The sequence below is a fragment of the Leopardus geoffroyi genome, chromosome X (assembly GCF_018350155.1).
Source record: "Leopardus geoffroyi isolate Oge1 chromosome X, O.geoffroyi_Oge1_pat1.0, whole genome shotgun sequence".
Lineage (NCBI taxonomy): Eukaryota > Metazoa > Chordata > Mammalia > Carnivora > Felidae > Leopardus > Leopardus geoffroyi.
Genome location: NC_059343.1, coordinates 48,606,823 through 48,626,587, shown reverse-complemented (window position 1 = coordinate 48,626,587; position 19,765 = coordinate 48,606,823). Strand labels below are relative to the sequence as shown.

Here is a 19,765-nt window from a genome sequence, read left to right as displayed (position 1 = left end):
ATTTCTTCACCTGCAAAAGAGGGTGATAATCTATCCCATACTACAGATACCTAGATATAGCTTATGTTACTGATGATTAAACATGTCACATATGGCATGTTCACAGTTACATAAAAGTCAGAATTCTTTAATCAAGTGCCAGTTCTGAAGTAATTTCTATCGAATGTATCTATTACAAGTGATAGTTACTTTAATGTATTTTCTACACTTGATTATACTAGGTGCTATGATTACTGCCACTGGCCCCACAAACAAGCAGATGGTACTTACCCACCACAGTCCCACAGGTTCAATACCAGGTTTCCCAGAAATCGAACATGAGAATGTTCTACATCAACTGGAAGACAAATATGACAAATCTAGTATTGTAGCATGTGAGGTGAAATTCAAAATAAGCTAACCCAAAAAGAACTAACCCATGGAATTTAGAAGGACCAAAGTGGAGTGAAATGCTCAAAGCTACAACAAGAAGGTGATATTTAGCTTAGTAGTGCAGTTTAGTGGCAAGGTGGGCACCTAAACTAGTCTGAGCTACAGAGCTGGCTTTCACGTACGTCATTTTACTTTTTAGTACTTTAGTGCTTAGAGCAGAAACAATCTCCAATTATAATATTAATGTTAACATTTCAACATGTAAGACAGAGACATATACCATTTAATAGCTCTTCTCCAACCCACCAACACCCTCCACAAAAAAATTTAATACCAACACCAAATACAAAACAAGCATAAAACATAACCCAACTCACTCCCTCTATTGGTTTCCCTATTTCAGTTAATGATCCTACCACTGTCCCATTTGGAGGGGGGGGGGGGACAGGTCATTGTAGACTTCTCTGTCCACATTCATTGATATTCCTTTGTAATCTCTCAATTCCACTCCTTGTTTTACAACTTGCCACTAACATTAAGGAAGGCCCTTTACCTTTTCAAGCCTATATAACTATAATAGCTCTATAATTATCTCTCATCAGGAAACCTTACCCACTTTACTTCATCCTATAGGCTACTGTCAGGTTCATCTTCTTAACACTACTTTGAACATGTCACTCCCCATTCAAAAAACTTTCAATGGTTCCTCCATGCCTACAGGGGGGCATTCAAGGTCCCTCAGAATTTGGCTTCCAATCTACCTTTATATCCCCAGTGAGTCACATTAATAAAGCCTTTTGCTTCAGTCCAATTTGGTTTATTCATAGTCCTCCCCAACCCCACTACCTCCCCAACCCCTAATATACCTTACACCAGGGGTCGCAAACTTGCTAATATGGGCCAGGCCAGTAAATGTACAAAAGCAAAGATCATCATGTATGGAGAGCAAACATCCATCCAAGAGGATGATGGAGTGGTTGTCAATTACTCAATTACTCAGCTGTAGCTCATTTGTCAGGCATGAATGTGGGATCAAGATGATCATATCTTTAAAACTTCCAATAGTAGTAGGAAATCCAGATTTTTACAGAAACTTTTACATATTAATAACTAATTCCAATTTTTCTAAAACATTGTACAGGCCAAACAAAACATATCTACAGGCCTTATCCAGCTTATAGATTGCCTGTTTGCGACCTCTGCCTTACACTTCTCTCTGTACTCTATACTTTGCCTACTCTGTTCATCTGCCTAGAAAGTCCTCCCCACCTTTCTTTCAAAGTTATGTTCATCTATTAAAACCCAGATTAAATTCCACCTCCTCTAAAAGCCCTACCTGGCCACCCCCACTTACCGTCATCACTCCCTCTGAATTCATTCAAACATTTATTAAGCATCTACTCTCTGCCAGGCACCAAAAATCACAAGGAGGAATAATGAAAATTCTTATCCTGAAAATTTCCTTAAAGTCTAGCAATTATCATTTATACAATTTATGTGACAATCATACAGTGGTGTTTCTTCTATGACTATCTTGAATCTATTGCTTAAATTGCTCTCTAAACTTTGTGCAATTTTTTCTTCTTATAACCTAGATCATAAGCAGCAAAGCATTATTATAAAAAACATGGGCATTGGAGGTAAGCAATTTTAGTTCAAATACCAGCTGTACTTCTCTGTGTGACCTTGGGCAAGTCACTTAACCTCTGAGTATGTTTCCTTTTCTATTAAAAAAGATGGAAGGCATGCTACTGACCTCACAGGATTATTGTGAGGTTTAAAGGAGTTACAAGTGCCTGGCACGTAGTAGGTGCTCAAACTATTTCCCTTCTTCCCCTTACTTCCCCCTCCTTGGAAAAGGAATCATATCTTACATGTCTTTGTATTTCCAACAGAGTCTACGAGAGAGTAGGTGCTCAAACTGCTATTAATTTGAAGACTATGTAAACGGTCTAGTACTAAAAAAAAATGGAAAGAAGTGCTACTGAGAAAGGGAAAGACAATAACAAAAGAAGTGACAGGATTCAGTGACTGTTTAGATATGAAGCACATGGGACAGAAATCTGGTTTCTACTCCCATATCAGAAATTGTTCTCATCAAGTGACCAGTGGCCCCATTATCAAATCCAGTGGACTTTTTAGTCCTAGTCTTACTTTCTGCAGCATGACACTGTTGACTACTCTCTTCTCAAAAAATTCTCTTCTCTTGGCCTCTGATATCATACCTATAACCTCTCTGGCAGATCCTCCTCTTCTTCTTTCTGTCCCTTAAATGTTAGAGTTCTTCAGGATTTCACCTTTGGCAACCTACTTTTTTCTCTAGATTTTTCCTCCAGGCAAGCTTTCTATTCTATTTTTATTATTTACCATTTGGATACTGTTAACTCATAAACGTGTATCTCTTAATATAGATGTCCCTCTCCCTTTCTGAAACATGTATTAGACATCTTCACTTGAATAATGCACAAGTATCCCAAACTCAGTGTATCCAAATATAACTCATCTCACCATTTTCCCTACAAAATCTATTCTTTCAGTCTTCTCCATCTCAGTGAATTTAACCAGTTGCCTAAGCCAAAACCTTAATTTTATCCTTAAGTCCATCCTTTCCTCTACTATTCCCCCCAAACCTATCAGCAAGTTCTATTACTCTACCTCTTAAATATATCCTAAATTCATTTTCTCCTCACTATATCCACTACCACTACTTTAACCCAAGTTAAGGTCCCATCATTTCTTACCTTGTCTACTAAAATAGTTTCCTAACTTATCAACCTGCTTCTACCCTTGCCTCCGTCCAATCTGTCCTCCATATTAGATATAATGGTCTCTCCAAAATGCAGATTTTACTCCATCCTTCTTTAAAAAGAAAAAAAAAGTCTCTGTATATGTATGATTGTATACACCCAGGAAAAATAAAAAAGGCCAGAAGGACAAGTTCAAACTACTAATGGTGGTTGTCCCTAGGAAGCAGGCCTGATGATGAGGGAAGTAGACTTTCTACACTTCTATAATACCTGAATTTTTCGTATTACTTTTGTAATTAAAATTGAAAATTAAAAATAAAATCTGATCATGTTACTTTTCTGTTTAAAATTCTCTAGGGGCTGCCCTCTACCCTCAGTTCAAACTACCTGACTTGGGTTATAAGACTTTATGATCTAACCCCTATGTTCTGCCTCCCTCTTCTATTCTTCCTGTCCTGCTGTCATAAGAGCAACTGAAAAGAACCAGAAGAGAGCTTTGGAAAATCACATACACTTATGGGACAGAAAGAAGAAAATATTTTTTAAAGGAGTAGGGATAGTTAAAGATAAAGGAAGAAAACCAGGGTAATAAAGCATTAAATAAAAGCCAAGGGAACAGAGAATTTTGAGAAGGTAAGAAATCTTGGAGCTGTCAACAGTGTTTGTGACTAAAATACTTCAAAATCATATTTTTATTGACAAGTTTACTATTCCAACAAACACATTTTAATAGCCCTCTAATAAATTAATTATATCACCATTCTGTATCTTTACCTCAAAGTTTAAAACACAGTAGGCTCTAAGTTTAACAAAATAAAACTGGATTTTTTCAGCAATGACAAACTAGGAAAACATTAAAGGTGATATAATATTTTAGAAGTACTCTTTTACTACTTTTAAAGAAAATCAGCAACTGCATAAAAAAAAAACAATAAGTGAAAATCAAAGCACTATATGTATTTTCAAGTAGTCTTTAAGTTTAGCAGTAGAATCCAGACTTTTCTTCAGCAATGACAAATTAGCTAATGATACATTCAAGCATTAAGTCCAACATAATTATTTAAAGCATATTTTACTACCTTTAAGGAAATATAGCAACTGCTAGCAAAGTATATCAATAAAGCTCCCACTTGAGATATTCTTAAGGACAAGTGTCCTGTCCCATTCACAGTGCCTGGCACACAGGACGATTGAGAAAAGCACTTGTTGAATAAATGGACTGCTTGAATATATGGGGTTCATATAATTTGCAACATTCTGTTTGTAACCTTTTAATGCTGCTGCTAGATTACTTCAAAACTATTTCAAGTAGCTTGAATAGTTTTGAAATTTGGGTTGCATGACTATTCACTAGACTTAGGGTAGTAAATCAACCTCTGCTGATTAGCTAAACACAAAAATATTAATTGACTAGAAAAAGGTACTTCAGTAAAATGTACATAATTTAAAACACACAAAGAATGAAATTCCCCAGGAATGGTGGCTATAGAACAATGGATAGAGCAGGAGCATATAATGACATTTCAGTTCTAACACTTGCTAGTTGAGTAAGCTCAACTTCTAGTTCATCTATCAAAATGAAGCTAATATAAAGACTAAATAAAAAAGCATATAATAAATACCAGCTTCCTCTAATATACTGAAACCATATGATTATTAGGTCTATATATTTAACTTGGGGGAATAGAAACAAATTAAAATCTAGCAAACCAAGACATGAAGAAGTCTGGAGAGGTACTTTTCTAAAAGGAAGTCTCTCAAGGCATGACAAGCCATAGGATCTTGTCCTGACCAAAATTTTTGAGGAATGGCTTAGATGAAAACTAGATGAGATGCTTATCAAATGTACAAAATGCACCAAGCTAAGAATAGCTAACAGAACAGATGAAATAATAAGCATATAAAATGAAAACAGTATCGTATCCCTTTTCTACAGATAAGGAAACTGAGGCCCTGAGAGATAATGACTCATCCTGGACTTCACAGTTAACAAACAGTGGGTACAGGAACATAAAGGCTAAAACAAACAAAACTGAATAATTTAATAGATATAAGAATTTATTCTTAGATTTTAAATATTAGCTGCACAAGAATCAAAAGGATGATACGTGTTTTAGTAACAATGTATGTGAAAAGGAATTTTTTTTTTAGTATGACTCAATATAATGAAAACCACTCCAAAAAATAAGAGTAGGGAGCTAGACTGTGCTAACAGCAGTGCAATGCCCAGAATAAGAAATATAATAGTCCTACCTTGATCTGATCAGATCACATCTATATTCAAGTCTCAGCACTTTAAGAAAAACAGACACATTCAAACAAGTCCTTAAAATGCTTCAAAATGATGTCAAATGAGGAATATATGAAGGAACTGGAGATATTTAACTTAGGTAGATAAGATTTGGGAAGCAAGGATAGATTGAGACATTAATCATACTCAAATATTTGTAGAGACACAAAGGAACAAAAAGAGGACCAGCTAAAAAAAGGGAAATAGACTTAGGGTTCTAACTAAGAAATAGCTTTCTAACTATTAAAGCTGCTCCAGGGGTGCCGGGGTGGCTCAGTCGGTTAAGCGACCAACTTCAGCTCAGGTCATGATCTCAGGGTTCATGAGTTCGAGCCCCGCATTGGGCTCATGCTGACAGCTCAGAGTCTGGAGCCTGCTACAGACTCTGTGTCTCCCTCTCTCTCTGCCCCTCCACTACTCTGTCTCTCTGTCTCTCAAAAATAAAAATAAACATTAAAAAAAAATTTAAAGCTGCTCCAATTTTGACAGTATGTGTGTGTATGTATGTGTGTGTGTATATATGTATGTGTGCATATATATATATATGTATATATATATATACATATATATATATATATATATATATATATATATATATGATACTCCCAGTACTTTATAAACAAAAATGAGGTATCCTTCTTTGTATCCTAGGGTGTGGAACATAAACTGTTTTAAAATGTTTGTGGTTCTTGAAACAAGAATGAGATACCTTATGAAGTAGTGGGTGACTTGTCCCTAAAAGTGTTCAAGATGCTAGAAACCCAGATCAGGAATCTTTGAAAGCCAGGTAGGGCAATGCTTTCATCACTTAGAGGCCAAGGACCATGGCAGAATCCAGAAATGCCTGGATGTTGCAAAATAAATTGGCATTACAACCTAGAGACAGAAGAGGTCTTCCAAAAGCATAGATCCACTGAACTGGCAGCCACAGCAGCCCAGTTAGCCTATATTACGAAGCCAGATTTAACATTCAAACAAAAAAGGGCAATGAAACATTTCTCAAGTCAGAGCTGGAACTCCATTGAGAACATCTATATATATATATCCAGGAAGAGAAGCAGCAGAGAATACACATCAAGCTAACCTCCTGCCCACAGCCCCCGCCACCCAGAATTTACCTTTTAATGACTAACAGCTGTAAAAAAGTCTTAGAGATTTTATTGTTATGCTTGTTAATACCTATCATGTTATTTCCTTTTATATAATAAAAACAACCCCCCACAAAAAAGGAACAAATAATCAAACAAAAGGGTCCCTATGTTTATTTAAGAAACAGCAGGATAAAAAACAAGTTGGACAAGGGTATCCTACTTGGTAAGCAACCTAGAAGGGACCTTCCCAAGAGAGCAAGTAGTAGTAACCAGAATTAGGCCACACCCCTCCGAGAAGGAATGAAAAACAAAGGAGAAACATGTTCCAAAACAAATCTCTCAACCTCTGCATCCCTAACTTAATGCAATCAAGTGCCTTATGCAGACTATTAATAGTTAAGATCACCTGATTTCACAATAGGATAAAACATCTTACTTGTTGCACCAAGGCGACGTGTGTCTCTGGCAATATAATTTGCAAAGATAATAGACCTCATACTGGTCTTACCAGACCCACTTTTACCCATCAACAGCACCTAATGAAAAAGTGAGAAAAAACAATGAAGTTAGAAATCTAGAGCAAATCAAGTCTAAAGGGACCTATTTCTCTCCTGTACTTGATGTTTTACTGAAGTGACAGTACCAACAACCTGCTGCAGATACTTGTAACTAACTAGTTCCCTGACCAATGATGAATACAGAGATACCTAAAATTCCAGGGACCAGGCACTTACCTGTCATGGATCACACATCCTCTTGGCAATATAATCACATGAATTTATTATGCTACCATTATACACTATCATATATTCAGAACTATGTTAGAGAAATAACAACTTGAGGAAATCAAACCCTGACTCATAATCTAATGCTTCATGCACTGAACTACCTGGCAGGGAATTTCATTGTAACTGAAAGTTCCTCCTCCTGATTAAGGTCAACCTTTCCACCTCTGCCCTTGGTCTCATGCCTTCTACTTACTCTATGATTTTATTCTTTAATTACTCTGTATATTTTTTTCTTTTTAAGTGTCCCATGGCCTACAAGATCAAGTTCTTAAACAACATATAAGACCTTCCTTGATCTGGCTTATCTACTTCTCTGTAATTACCTCCTGACCTTCCTGGCCTGGAACTTTTAGAGTCCAGCCATACTGAACTGAACTAAACTGCTTATATCCACTTTGATTGTTCCCAGAACTCCAGGCAGCCCAGCTCTATGTCTCTGTTTCATGCTGTATTCTCTGCCAATAACTTTCCATTCCTTTTTCTTCCTTCAGCTAAGTTCCATTCATCTCTCAAGACTTGGTTCAGTAACCAACTCCTCAAGAAGCTTCTCTGATCTCAATGTCCTAAGCTGGCTTGGGTGCATCTCACCTCTTTCCTCCCATGGCACTTGTAGAGCATTGCAAAGACCATAATGCACTGCGGTTATCTGGGATTTTTTTTGGTCTTTCACAAGACTCTGAGTTCTTGAATAGCAGGGAGAATACCCTTTGTATCTCCAGTGTGTAACATATAACAGGCGCTTAAAACATGTTCATCAAAAGAATGACCAAGCTATCAAAACAAAGACATAAACCTAGCAAGTTTTTAATGATGAGAACTTTCCAATGGAAAAGGTGAACTTATGAAGGTGAATAGCCATCATATCAAAGTCAGCACCTAACAAAGACAGAAAAACACCTATCAAAGATACTGTAGATTCTTGCACTAGGAGGGAATTTGGTAAGGTAACTTTTAAGTCTTTTCAAACTTTAAAATTTATGGACTATAGTTCCAATTACCTTGCTTTTCAAATGAAGGGGGTACGGTTATATCTTCAAGCCCTAAATAATTTACGAAATTTTCTAATTACAAATGTAGGGAGTATTAACAAAAGTGTATTGCACTCAGACTCAATTTAATCTAATCTAGCTATTTAGCTACATAACTTTATCTCACTAACAAAATGTTACTGACAAGCCAGTCTAAGGCTGTTGGAAAAATAACTTTGTTTTATTCTTAATCACACAGAAATTTCTGGTATTTTTAGCCAACCTTATTGACAGCAACTTTACTTTTTTAAGTTTATTTATTTATTTTGAAAGAAAGAGTGTTAGTGGGGGAGGGCAGAGAGAGAGAGAGAGAGAGAATTCCAACCAGGATACACTCCATCAGTGCAGAGACAGATGTAGTGCTCCATCTCATGAACCATGAGATCACAAACTGAGCCAAAATCAAGAGTCAGACACTCAAGTGACTAAGCTACCCCAATAGCAACTTTGGACAGGCTCATTAAGAACATTCCTTTAGCAAACTGAATTATATAACTGAATTATTGGATGAAGTTATGGGTAAATATGGTGTTTTTCTTGTGTTTTTTAATTCAAGAAATCTTCAACTGCTTAGGAAAGAGTAACCAAGGCTAACGGTGTTAGGTGCTAACTTAAGGCCTACACATGCATTTACTCATTTAAACTTCATAACAGCCCTATGAGATAGATCATATTATTATCACCATTTTACAAATGAAGAAACTGAAAGCCCAAATTTCAGAAATTTGCCCCAGAACTGTGCCCTTATTGATTCTGTCTAACCCCCAGGTGGGGCACAGTACCATAAGAGCACAAGGGAAGGAATGTTCAATTCCACTTGGAAAACTCATATAAGCCATTATAGAGGTAACATTTAAGTTGGGTTCTACAAAAATGTGCAGGAAGACGCCTGTTTAGTGTTTGTGTATGGCTTGCACAAAATGCAAATTCGTAATTTGTAGAAAAACAGATTCTGTAGAGCTACGACAAGGTGCACAGGTGTGGCAGATTGGTTTAGTCAGGAAAAGATTTTTAAAGGGCATTCTATACTATGAAGTCACTTGAATTTCATTCTATGGGCTTTGGGAAGTATGTGAATGACCCAGTTAGATTTAAATATTAGAAAAATTAAATCTGATAGCAGAGAAGGGGATAAGAGTCAAAGAGAAAATGTAGAAGATTCCTGAAATGGTCCAGGAAAGATGATGTATATACACCACAAATTTATTTCCTGAATGATATCTTCTTACCTTCACTTTTATGTATTTGATGTAATTAACATGTCTTACCTTTTTCTTCATGGCTGTATTTGGTAGCACCCACCTGCAGATATAAACCAAAAGACAGTTTCCAGGATCCATTGCCTTAGAAATTGGAATTTAAAAAATACAAATAAATGTGGAGTTGCAAAAGAACATGTTTAGCACAACAGCTGAGTACAGCTGTGTGCAGGAACTCCGTTAAAGAGGTCCTTGTTCTCCTAAATTATAAAACTGGATTCAAGTTCCCTAACCCCTAATTACAGTGCTCAGGAGACGGCTCCTAAGGTTTATTTAGGGATATAAATGAGCCATAAAATTCAAGATTTAATTTTTTATTATCTTAAAAAAAATATCAAAGCAACATATATAAGTGCTTTAGTGAAACAATACTGTCCTATTTGAGTGTCCTCTATTATTTTTAAGTTAGCCTATTTTTAAAACCTGGAAGTATGTTTAGTCAGCTGTCATATTTTACTCATTACATGCACAAAGTATATACAATAGAAATCTCAAGTTCAGGAACAAAAATGCACTGAAAGTACTCTCAAGCCACTGATCTCTGCCCCGGAAATACCAACCTTCTCCCTAGTCGTCTTATCCTCAACATGATGATGTTAAATCTCCTTTACTGATAATTCAAAGAAACTCAAAACTATCTTCTCAATTAGAACAGTTCCCTCAACCTCAGGACTAATATTAGGCCCATCCCAAGGGTTGTTTCTGCCCAGTTAACGACCAATCGATCCTCTTTCCAGTTTATCCTGTCACCAAAAGCATGACACCAATCAACCTTACTGGTAAATCGAAGCAATTTATCATAGGTGGGGTGTTCTAATTCATGATATTTTCTTCAGTTAGAACCCCCATTCTAGGTTTGACATAATAAACTTCACCCACCCTAGCGATCCTTCAGGTTCCCCTATGGGAGGATCCATTCTTGGCCCCAGATTCTCTTTCTCCATCTTTCTCTCAGAGTCAGATTCTTCCATCGTGCAACAAGTCCTTTCCAGTCCTTTCTAAACCGCAGTACTCTCTTTTTTTTTTTTTTTTTTTTTTTTTTTCTTTTTCCCTGTTCACACCCTCAGTCGCCTACTTTAATTGCCTGTGGCCGCTAGGCCTGCTCTATTCTTGCCTCCGCCTTTGTCCACTGGGGGGCTGCTTTCCCCACGGTTACTTTAAACCGCCTTGAACTTGGCCTCAAGGAACAGCCTAGCTGGCCAGTTCAAAGGCTAAATAATGTGGTGGTGCAAAGGAAGAGACGGAGGATGAGTGAAAAAGAGGAGTGGTGGGGACTCGTGTCGAGTTTGGGCCTCAGGACCCAAAGTCTCGAAACGCAAATGTGACTTCACCCGAAAAGAGGTGGAGACGGCGGAGGTGGCAGAAAGAGCAGACCCATGCGGTGGGCACTAAGTAGTGACTGTCCCCGCCGGCTTGTCGTTACCGACCCTGGTCGCCCGAGAGCGTCCGCCGGCAGCGGCAGTTATGACCTAAACGCCCGCCCTTCAGGAGCCCAGGTACCTCACCGCAGGCACCGACAGCAGGCCAGGATCACGTGGGCACCTCCTGTAATCCCAAAGCCCGTCACGTGACGGCTGCTACCCAAGGGGCGGGTGGACTGGGAAGACTACCATAGATACTGCGCGGAGAAAGAGCGTCGCCAGTCGCCATAGCTGCTATCGCTCCACCTTGAGTCGGGTGGGAAGCTAACATCCTGTAAACTGTTTCCTTGTGGGCTGGCCTGGCCCAACTGGCCTGCCACGCAGAATTAAAGGAGACGTTTTCAATTTCAGTGCTTCAACGCTAGCTTCTTTGTGTGTGTGTGTGTGTATTGCGTGCGTGTGTGTGTTGTTGTTGTTGTTGTTGTTGATGTTTTGTTGTTGCTGTTTTAATTGCTATTACACCCTTAACATTTTTCTGTGAGGAAGGCCGAGCATCGTTTTTGTCTTCCTGCTTTTTAAGTCTTTGTCTTCTTTTTATTACTAGTCCCTGTAACTGAGCTTGTAATGAAATGACTTATTACAGCCAAAGTGATTACAACTAAGTCTTTCGAATACTATGCACACAATGAAAGTTATTGCTGGGACCAGGTATTCATTGGGAAGTCTAGAAAGCATACTCATCTCCAAACTTGTTTAAAAGTGGAAGGGAAATAAATTCTCACTGACCATAGTAAGAAGTCAATAAAGTCTAAAATTGATAATGAAGGGACATTGATAGGTATTTATATAATATATTTAGACATAGAGACCTCCAGATAAAATGGCCAAAAAAGTTCAAAGGGGTTGCTTCTGGAGAGGAACAGGGTAAAGGAAGTGAGGGGACTATTGCTTTTCATCTTAAGCCCTTTTGTACTATCTATCTATATCTAGAGATATAGATATAGATGGGTATATCACATGTATATGTTACTTAATAAGAAAGGAAAGAAATAATGACAGAAGGGAGGGAGGGAGGAAGGAAAGTAGGAAGGGAAAGGAAACTGGATAGAACCAAGGTGCTATCTGCTTCCAGATTTCCCCAATTGCTGTTCTATATGATCCCTTCTCACCACAGCTGCCATGCCTCATGAAATACTTATTTCATTCTGATCACAGCTTCCTTAGCCCTTTCACTCCCTATTTTACTCCTTCCTACCCACCAGCTTCCCCCAAACAAGTATTTGTTCAATTTTGTGTGTGTGTGGTGAAAGACTGAGTCCCAAAACCCTCCATAGATTCATTAGATTCGTTGCCATCCATACCAGACAGTGAAACTAAGCCATGCTTAGTGTCAAAGATAAACAGAGTCTGAGTTAAAGCAGTGAAAACAGATTTTATTCAGTAACTACTGACAGTAGAAGGAAAAGCTGAGCTCCATTCCAATATGTGCAGAGGTAATTGGGCCTTTTAAAGGGACAATGAGGGAGGGGGAAGAACTGGGCTTCATTTGAGAAAAATGAAAATCTATAAAGGTTGGTCAGTATAAATGCAATTAAGCTGTTTGTTAGCAGGCAGTTATCAAAGTCAGGAATCTATCTTCCCACAGAGACTTGAAAACAAAAGCCCTATCCTTCCTGATTATTGTATTTCAATGGGATGGCTTTCAAATCCTTGAAAAAGACACTTCTGAGTTGTAAGAGATACATATTCACAATTGTAAGCCCTTTACAATAATCTGAGAAAAATAGGTCAGGGACCTATCATCAGGCTATATAGAACAAACAGTAAATTATCTTTGATGTGTTGAGCTTTCTCAGGCACTTTAATGGAGGTTTGGAATCAACAGAGAGCTGGGAGTCATCCTAGGGGCGTGGAAAGTCTCTTCGTGCAGGGATTTAGGCAGAGTTATGTGCTGAGAGTTCTGCAGTTATCATTAGCCCATTTTCTACAATTTGTCTTCTCCTCCCTTTTCTTCTGCTATCTTTGTTCCAGCTGCTATAATATCTGGCCTGGATAATTGAAATAGACTGCTAAATTATTCTCCTACAGTGGCAGCTCCAACGTTGTTGGGAGTGGTTGGAATAATCTTCATCAGTCATCTCACCCCAAAAAACCATTTAATGTAAGTAATATGTGCATGTTGTGTAAAGGAAGCTTTCAAACATATTCTCCAACCCTCCACTACCACCAGGTATCACCAGCCAAATTGTTCCCTTACACTCTTCTATTACAGAAATTCACTGTATCCCTGTTGCCTGTTTCCCTTTCCCTCCCCCTCTCAGAAACATCACATGTATATACCCACCATGACTACTTCCCTCAAGGTCCATGAGGAACAGATGAAGAAAAGGAGAGGAAAGGATGAAGAAAAGGGGGAGAAGTGAGGAGATGAGAAGAGTGAAGAGAAAGAGGAGAAAAGAGATGAAGAAAGAGGAGAAAAGGAGTAGGAGGATGGGAGTGGAAGAGAGGGATCTGAAAAAAGATTGAGGAACTAAACTGAATTGAGTTAATTGCAAAGTAAATGAATAGGATTGTTGATACAATGCATTCCTATATGGTCTAGAATTTGAGATTCTGATTTCTACCCAGGCATCCTGGGATGCTTATTTTTATATTTTCATTGACAAATCTTACAGAAATAAAAGATAAACCTTTTTGTCAAATTAAATTTTATTATAAGTACTTTTCAAAAAGTGTTGATTAAACTGTGCAGAGTTATTTATGCATCCATTCAGGAAATATTCATTGAGCAGCCATTCAGTTCCAGGAGCTACGTTAGACACTAGATATACAAACATTTCTCTATTTCAGGTCCTTACTGCATGTGAGATGCTTCTTTCTGACACCTCAGCTTCACTATATTCATATGCACATAAAACAAATCAGCATTCTGTCTATCCACATCCCACCCCATATTTTTTCAACCATCCATCTCAGCAAGAAAAAGTAATATAGACCCCTAAGATCCAATAAGATATCTTTCCTTATATTCTCTAAACCCATTCTAGTCACTTTTATCCTCAACAACCACCATGGGTCTCCAAATTGGTCATCCAGTTCCTAAACTGTCCCTCATAACTTCCCTGATCTTCTTTTTCTCCACCTTTGCTTCTTTCCCTGTTCCCATAGCTCACTGCTATTTTCAAGAGCCCCATGAGCTTATCCCTACATCTTTCTTGCAGTTCTTTATTCTCCATTCTCATCTCCTTGCTTGAAATATCAGGAAATAATCTTCCAGTTAACTAGACTTAAGGATTTTATGAATGAAATTCTAATAGAGGGACTTCTGGTTTCATGTACAACATGTAAGTAGATTAGGAGTTGCCAATCCATACTAACAAATAAAAGGCTGAACAAGCTGAAAAAACAACAAATCCTAGATTCATCAGAGAATTGAAGCCACAGGAAAAACTGCTAACCCTAAAACTGGAGAAACAGGCAGACACAGAAAATGAAAACTTCAGAACAGAACACCCCCCCCAACAGAAATATCTGTAGGAACCACTATTAGGGTAGAAAAACCTAAATTGTAATAGACAATTTGTTGGAGGTTCAATGTGGACGAGTCTGAGAGTTAAAAGCTCCAGGGCATCTCAGGGGCGCCTGGGTGGCTCAGTTGGTTAAGCATCTGACTTTGGCTCAGGTCATGATTTCATGGTTTGTGAGTTCAAGCCCCACATTGGGCTCTGTGCTGACAGCTCAGAGCCTGGAGCCTGCTTTGGATTCTCTGTCTGCCTCTCTCTGCCCCTCCCCAAAATAAATAAACATTATCCCCAAATTAAATAAACATTAAATATTTATCCCCAAAATAAATAAACATTAATTTTTTTTTTTTTTAAATTCCAGGGCATCCCAGTCAGAGAGAGGCCTCCATACTTTTGTGAATTTTACCTCCAGGAACTCTACTAAGTTTTCAGTGAGTGTCAGAGAATATTACCTTCCTAATACTGGAAGTGAGAGGTGAAAAGTAAACATTTTGAAATCAACTAGAACTTTCTGTTCTTATTAACAAGGCTGGACCTCAGGAGAAACTACTTTACTAGAGCCTAACTTGCTGGGGTTTTATCAGTGCATAGCCTACCTAAGGAAAGAGAAATCCCAACTCCAGCCCACTTTAGACATCCTGTCCCACCCAGAAAAAGATAAACCTGAGAAGCACTGGTTAAGTTCACAGTCTAGAGACACAGGATCACCAAAGACATACATTACTGAGAGACTATAGATTATAGCCCCTACACAAACACACACACACACACACACACCCGCACACATACACATTCATACCACAGTAATACGAAAAGTCTATTTGCCTAAATTCCTTCCACCTCTACATTATCTATGTTATGTGCACCTTCAACAAAAAATTACAAGTGATACAAAGAGGCAAAAAACACAGTTTGAAGAGACAGAACAAGGATCATTATCAGAGACAGATATGCCAGAAATGTTAGAACTACCCAAACTGTTAATTTAAAATAACTATGATTAATATGCTAAAAGCTTTAATGGAAAAAGCAGATAACATGCAATAACCGATAAGTGATGTAAGCAGAGAGATTAAAATTCCAAGAATGAATAAAAAATAAATGTGTGAAATAAAGAACACTGTAACAGAAATGAACAATGCCTTGGTTGGACTCATAAGTAGACTAGACACAGCTGAGAAAAGAATCTCTGACCTTGAGGATGTATAAAGAAACTTCTAAGACTGAAAAGCAAATATTAAAAAGACTGAAAAAAAAACACAGAGAAATACACACACACATGTGTGTATATATATATATATATGTGTGTGTGTGTGTGTGTGTATGTATATATATATATATATATATATATGTATAATGGACTATGGGATAACAACAAAAATGTAACATATACATAATGGGAATATCATAAAGAGAAAAAAGAAGAAGGAGCAGAAACAATATTTTAAGCAATAATGACTGAGAATTTCCTCCAACTTAATGTCAGACATCATCATAGACTCAGGAAACTCAGAAAACACCAAGCAGGATAAATACCAAGAAAAGAAAAAACTACAACCAAGCATATCATTTTCAAATTACAGAAAATCAACATAAAGAGAACATGAAAAAAAAATCTTGAAAGAAGCCAGAAAGAGCCCACATTATTTCCATAGTGGAGCATAGGTAAGTATTACATCTCATATGTTCTGAAAAACCATGGAAACAAGAAAAGAGTGGACTTAAATATTTAAAGTGCTGAAAGAAAAAAAAAACACCAACCTAGAACTCTGTGCTCTACAAAATTATTCATTAAAAAATGTAGAATAAATAAAGACTTTTGAACAAACAAAAATTGAAGGAATCTGTGGCCAATAGATTTGCTTATAAGTAAAGGTCTTCAGAGAGAAGGAAAATTATACAGGTCAGGAATCCAGATCTAGATAAAGAAAGGAAGAACATCTGAGAAGGAATAAATGAAAATTTATTTTTCTTATCATAATTGGTTTGAAACCAGCTACATGAATACCAAAACATTCAGAATACCCAAGAAGTTGATCTGAAGACTGACAGAACAAACTACACAAGAAGAGGGGGAAAAAAGGACACATTGTGGAAGGTAGGAGGAGTGGAGACATGATTTTGGGGAGAAACAGATCATCAGTGCTGTAGAGAAGAGGGAGCACTGGTCATGGAGAGAGAGGATAGAGGAGGGAGGAGAGAGAAGAGAGAGAGAGAGAGAGGGAGAGAGAGAGGGAGAGAGATCCACATAGGGGATCACATGAGGCAAGCACTTCCCCAAAGCCATTGACTAGAAAATGAGAGAGGCTGATTTTCATGAGGTTTTACAGCCAGTGGGACTCAAAGACTGGAGTTTTAGAGGTGTGCTTGTGGCTGATGTGGAGCCCTGAGGGCACTGCAGTGCTCCTGTGGAGAAGGAGCACAGAAGCCCAGTAGCAGACATTGTGATCTGAGGACTCCATAGGACACACTGGGAGAGACAGTTCCCCCTTCTTGGAGCAAATCTGGGAGAGGTGGCATTTGTCTCTCGGGAGACAAAAGAACCTGCAGGCACCATTACCCACCCCGTCACCTAGCCTAGGCACAGAGACACCTGCTGAGGGCAGTTAACCTGGACACTGGTCTTTTGCTAGGCTACATTTTTCTGCAAACTCCACACCCCTGTAATTTGGTGCAGCTATCATTCTGGGTCAAGCCTGCATCAGTCCCAGTGCTGTGAGATGCTCCCCCAGAGGACCAGCACATGTTCATGCCATGCTAGGTCCCCATGATTTGGATTTTAAAACCTCAGCCAGCCTGCATAGGATAGAACACAGGTGTACTGTGTAGCTGAGTGGGCAGATGGCCTGGATATAGACAGGGTCAAGGAGGGAATCTGAGGGACACCTGGGATACATGAGGTGGAGATTGTATGCTCTTCAGGGAGGACTTCCAGGGGCATGAACACCCCTCTCCAGGGACCAGGAGGGGGCTGATGCCCTTTCTTTCCTCTGCCCCTAAGCATAAACTACCCTCAGTAAGCAGCACAGCGCTAACACTGGAGGCTGAAACCACTTACACCAAGTCCTGTCCACCTGCATTCTTCAGGGGCTGCTTTCTCAGGCAAGTGTGCCTAAGAACCAGAGCAGTGGGACAGTCCCACATTATAGTAAAAATATCCCACACTTACAATAACTGCTGAAAATAGAGTTCTGCAAAATTTTAGTTCTAGTGGAAATAGCATAGTCTCATTTAACAAGCAGAATAAAGAAAACCTACTTAACACTCACAACACTCTGGCCAAGGACCAAACACTCTGCACTGAAGGCAAGGAGAAACTCAGCAGACGACTAGCTTGAGGAAAAGAGCAGTCATAACACAGGAGCAGAGCAGAGTGCACACAGCATACACCAGAGACACTTCATGAAGTGCCAGGCCCTGGACAGTATACGACTTCTTCTTCATAAAGCCATTACTCTCAGGACAGAAAACATAAAAGGCTTTCTTAACACACACAAGATGACAGAGATGAAGAAAAAACACCAAGATGGAGGTATTCATTCCAAAAGAAAGAACAAGAAAATATCATGGCGAGGGATCTAATTCAAACAGATGTAACTAATATGCCTGATCCAGAATTTAAAGCAAAAATCATAAGGATACTAGCTTGGATTGAGAAAGTCATAGACGACACAAGGGAGTCCCTTACTGCAGAGATAAAGACCTAAAACCTAGTAAGGCTGAAATAAAAAATACTGTAACCTAAATGTGAAACTTACTGATGGTAATGACCACAAGGATGGAAGAAGCACAGAAATGAATAAGCGATATAGAAGATAAAACTATGGAAAATAAAGAAGTTGAAAAGAGGAAAATAAAAATATTGGATGATGAAAGTAGACAAAAGGAACTCAGGGACTTCATAAAACATAACGCATTCATATTGTAGGAATTCTATAAGGAGAAGACAGCAAAAGGGGCAGAAACTTTACTTGACGAAATTATACCTGAAAACTTCCTTAATTTGGGGAAGGAAACAGACATCCAAATTCAGGAGGCACAAAGAACTCCCATCAAAATCAACAAAACCAGGCCAAGACCAAGACATATTGTGATTAAATTTGCAAAATATAAAGACAAAGAAAAAATCCCAAAAGTGGCAAGAGAAAAGAAAGTCCCTAATTTACAAGGAAAAACAGATAAGGTTAGCAGCAAATCTCTCCACAGAAACTTAGAAGAGCAAAGGGAGTGGCATGATATATTAAGTATGGTGAATGGGAAAAATCTGCAGCCAAGAATACTCTAAACACCAAGGGTATAATTCAGAACAGGAGGCATAGAGTTTCCCAAACAAAAACTAAGAGTTAGTGACCTCTAAACTAGCCTGGAAGAAAGTAGAGCAAGACAGAAAAACCAAAAGTGACAAAGACTACAAAAGAACAGAGAAAATCTCCAGAAATGACTTGCCAAGTAATATAATGGCACTAAATTCATATCTATCAATAACAACTCAAATGTAAATGAAATAAATGCTACAATCAAAAGACATAGGGTGTTAGAATTGATTAAAAAAAATCAAGACCCATCAATATGATGCCTACAAAAGACTCATTTTAGACTTAAAGACACCTGCAGATTGAAAGAGGGGGAATAGAAAACTATCATGCTAATGGATGTCAAAAGAAACCTATGGAGTAGCCATACTTTTATCATACAAACTAGATTTTCAACCAAAGACTGTAAAAAAAAAAGAGAGAGAAAGAAGGGAACTATATAATAAATAAAAGGGTCCATCTAATAAGAAGATCTAATAGTTGTAAATATTTATGGCCCCATTTAAAAGAACCAAAATATTTAAAAAAAAATAATAGAAAACATAAAGGAACTCCTTGTTAATAATACAATTAAGGGACTTTAACACCTCATGTACATCAATGGACACATCATCTAAGCGGAAATCAACAAGGAAACAATGGCTTTGAATGACACACTGGACCAGATGGACTTAACATATATTAAGACCATTTCATCCTAAAGCAGCAGAATACACATTCTTTTCAAGTCCACATGTGACATTCTCCAGCAGAGATGATATATTGGGTCACAAATTGGCTCAGAGAAGTACAAAAAGATTGAGTTCATACTATGCATATTTTCCAACCACAATGTAATGGAACTTGAAGTCAACCACAAGTAAAAACTTGGAAAGACCACAAATACAAGGATATTAAAGAAAATCCTAAAAAAGAATGAATTGGACAACCAGAAAATTAAATAATAAATAAAACAATACATGGAAATAAGTGATAATGAACATGAAAATCCA

At 38.0% G+C, this 19,765-nt stretch overlaps 1 protein-coding gene across 6 annotated transcripts in view; it reads right to left on the bottom strand.

Moving 5' to 3' along the window:
- Positions 1-11,148, bottom strand: part of RRAGB (Ras related GTP binding B) — a 50,868-nt gene extending 39,720 nt beyond the window's left edge. The window contains exons 1-5 of one of the 6 annotated variants that reach the window (XM_045470904.1): positions 11,081-11,148; positions 9,585-9,618; positions 6,937-7,036; positions 2,247-2,330; positions 271-337 (exon numbers count right to left, since the gene is read on the bottom strand). In XM_045470904.1, coding sequence (XP_045326860.1) covers positions 271-337; positions 2,247-2,330; positions 6,937-7,036; positions 9,585-9,596 — 263 coding nt within the window. In that variant the 5' untranslated portion in view covers positions 9,597-9,618; positions 11,081-11,148. Of the gene's footprint in view, positions 1-270; positions 338-2,246; positions 2,331-6,936; positions 7,037-9,584; positions 9,619-10,454 lie in introns of all 6 variants that reach the window. The other 5 variants (XM_045470901.1, XM_045470903.1, XM_045470905.1 and 2 more) reach the window with 5 other exon arrangements.
- Positions 11,149-19,765: the final 8,617 nt, after the last annotated feature.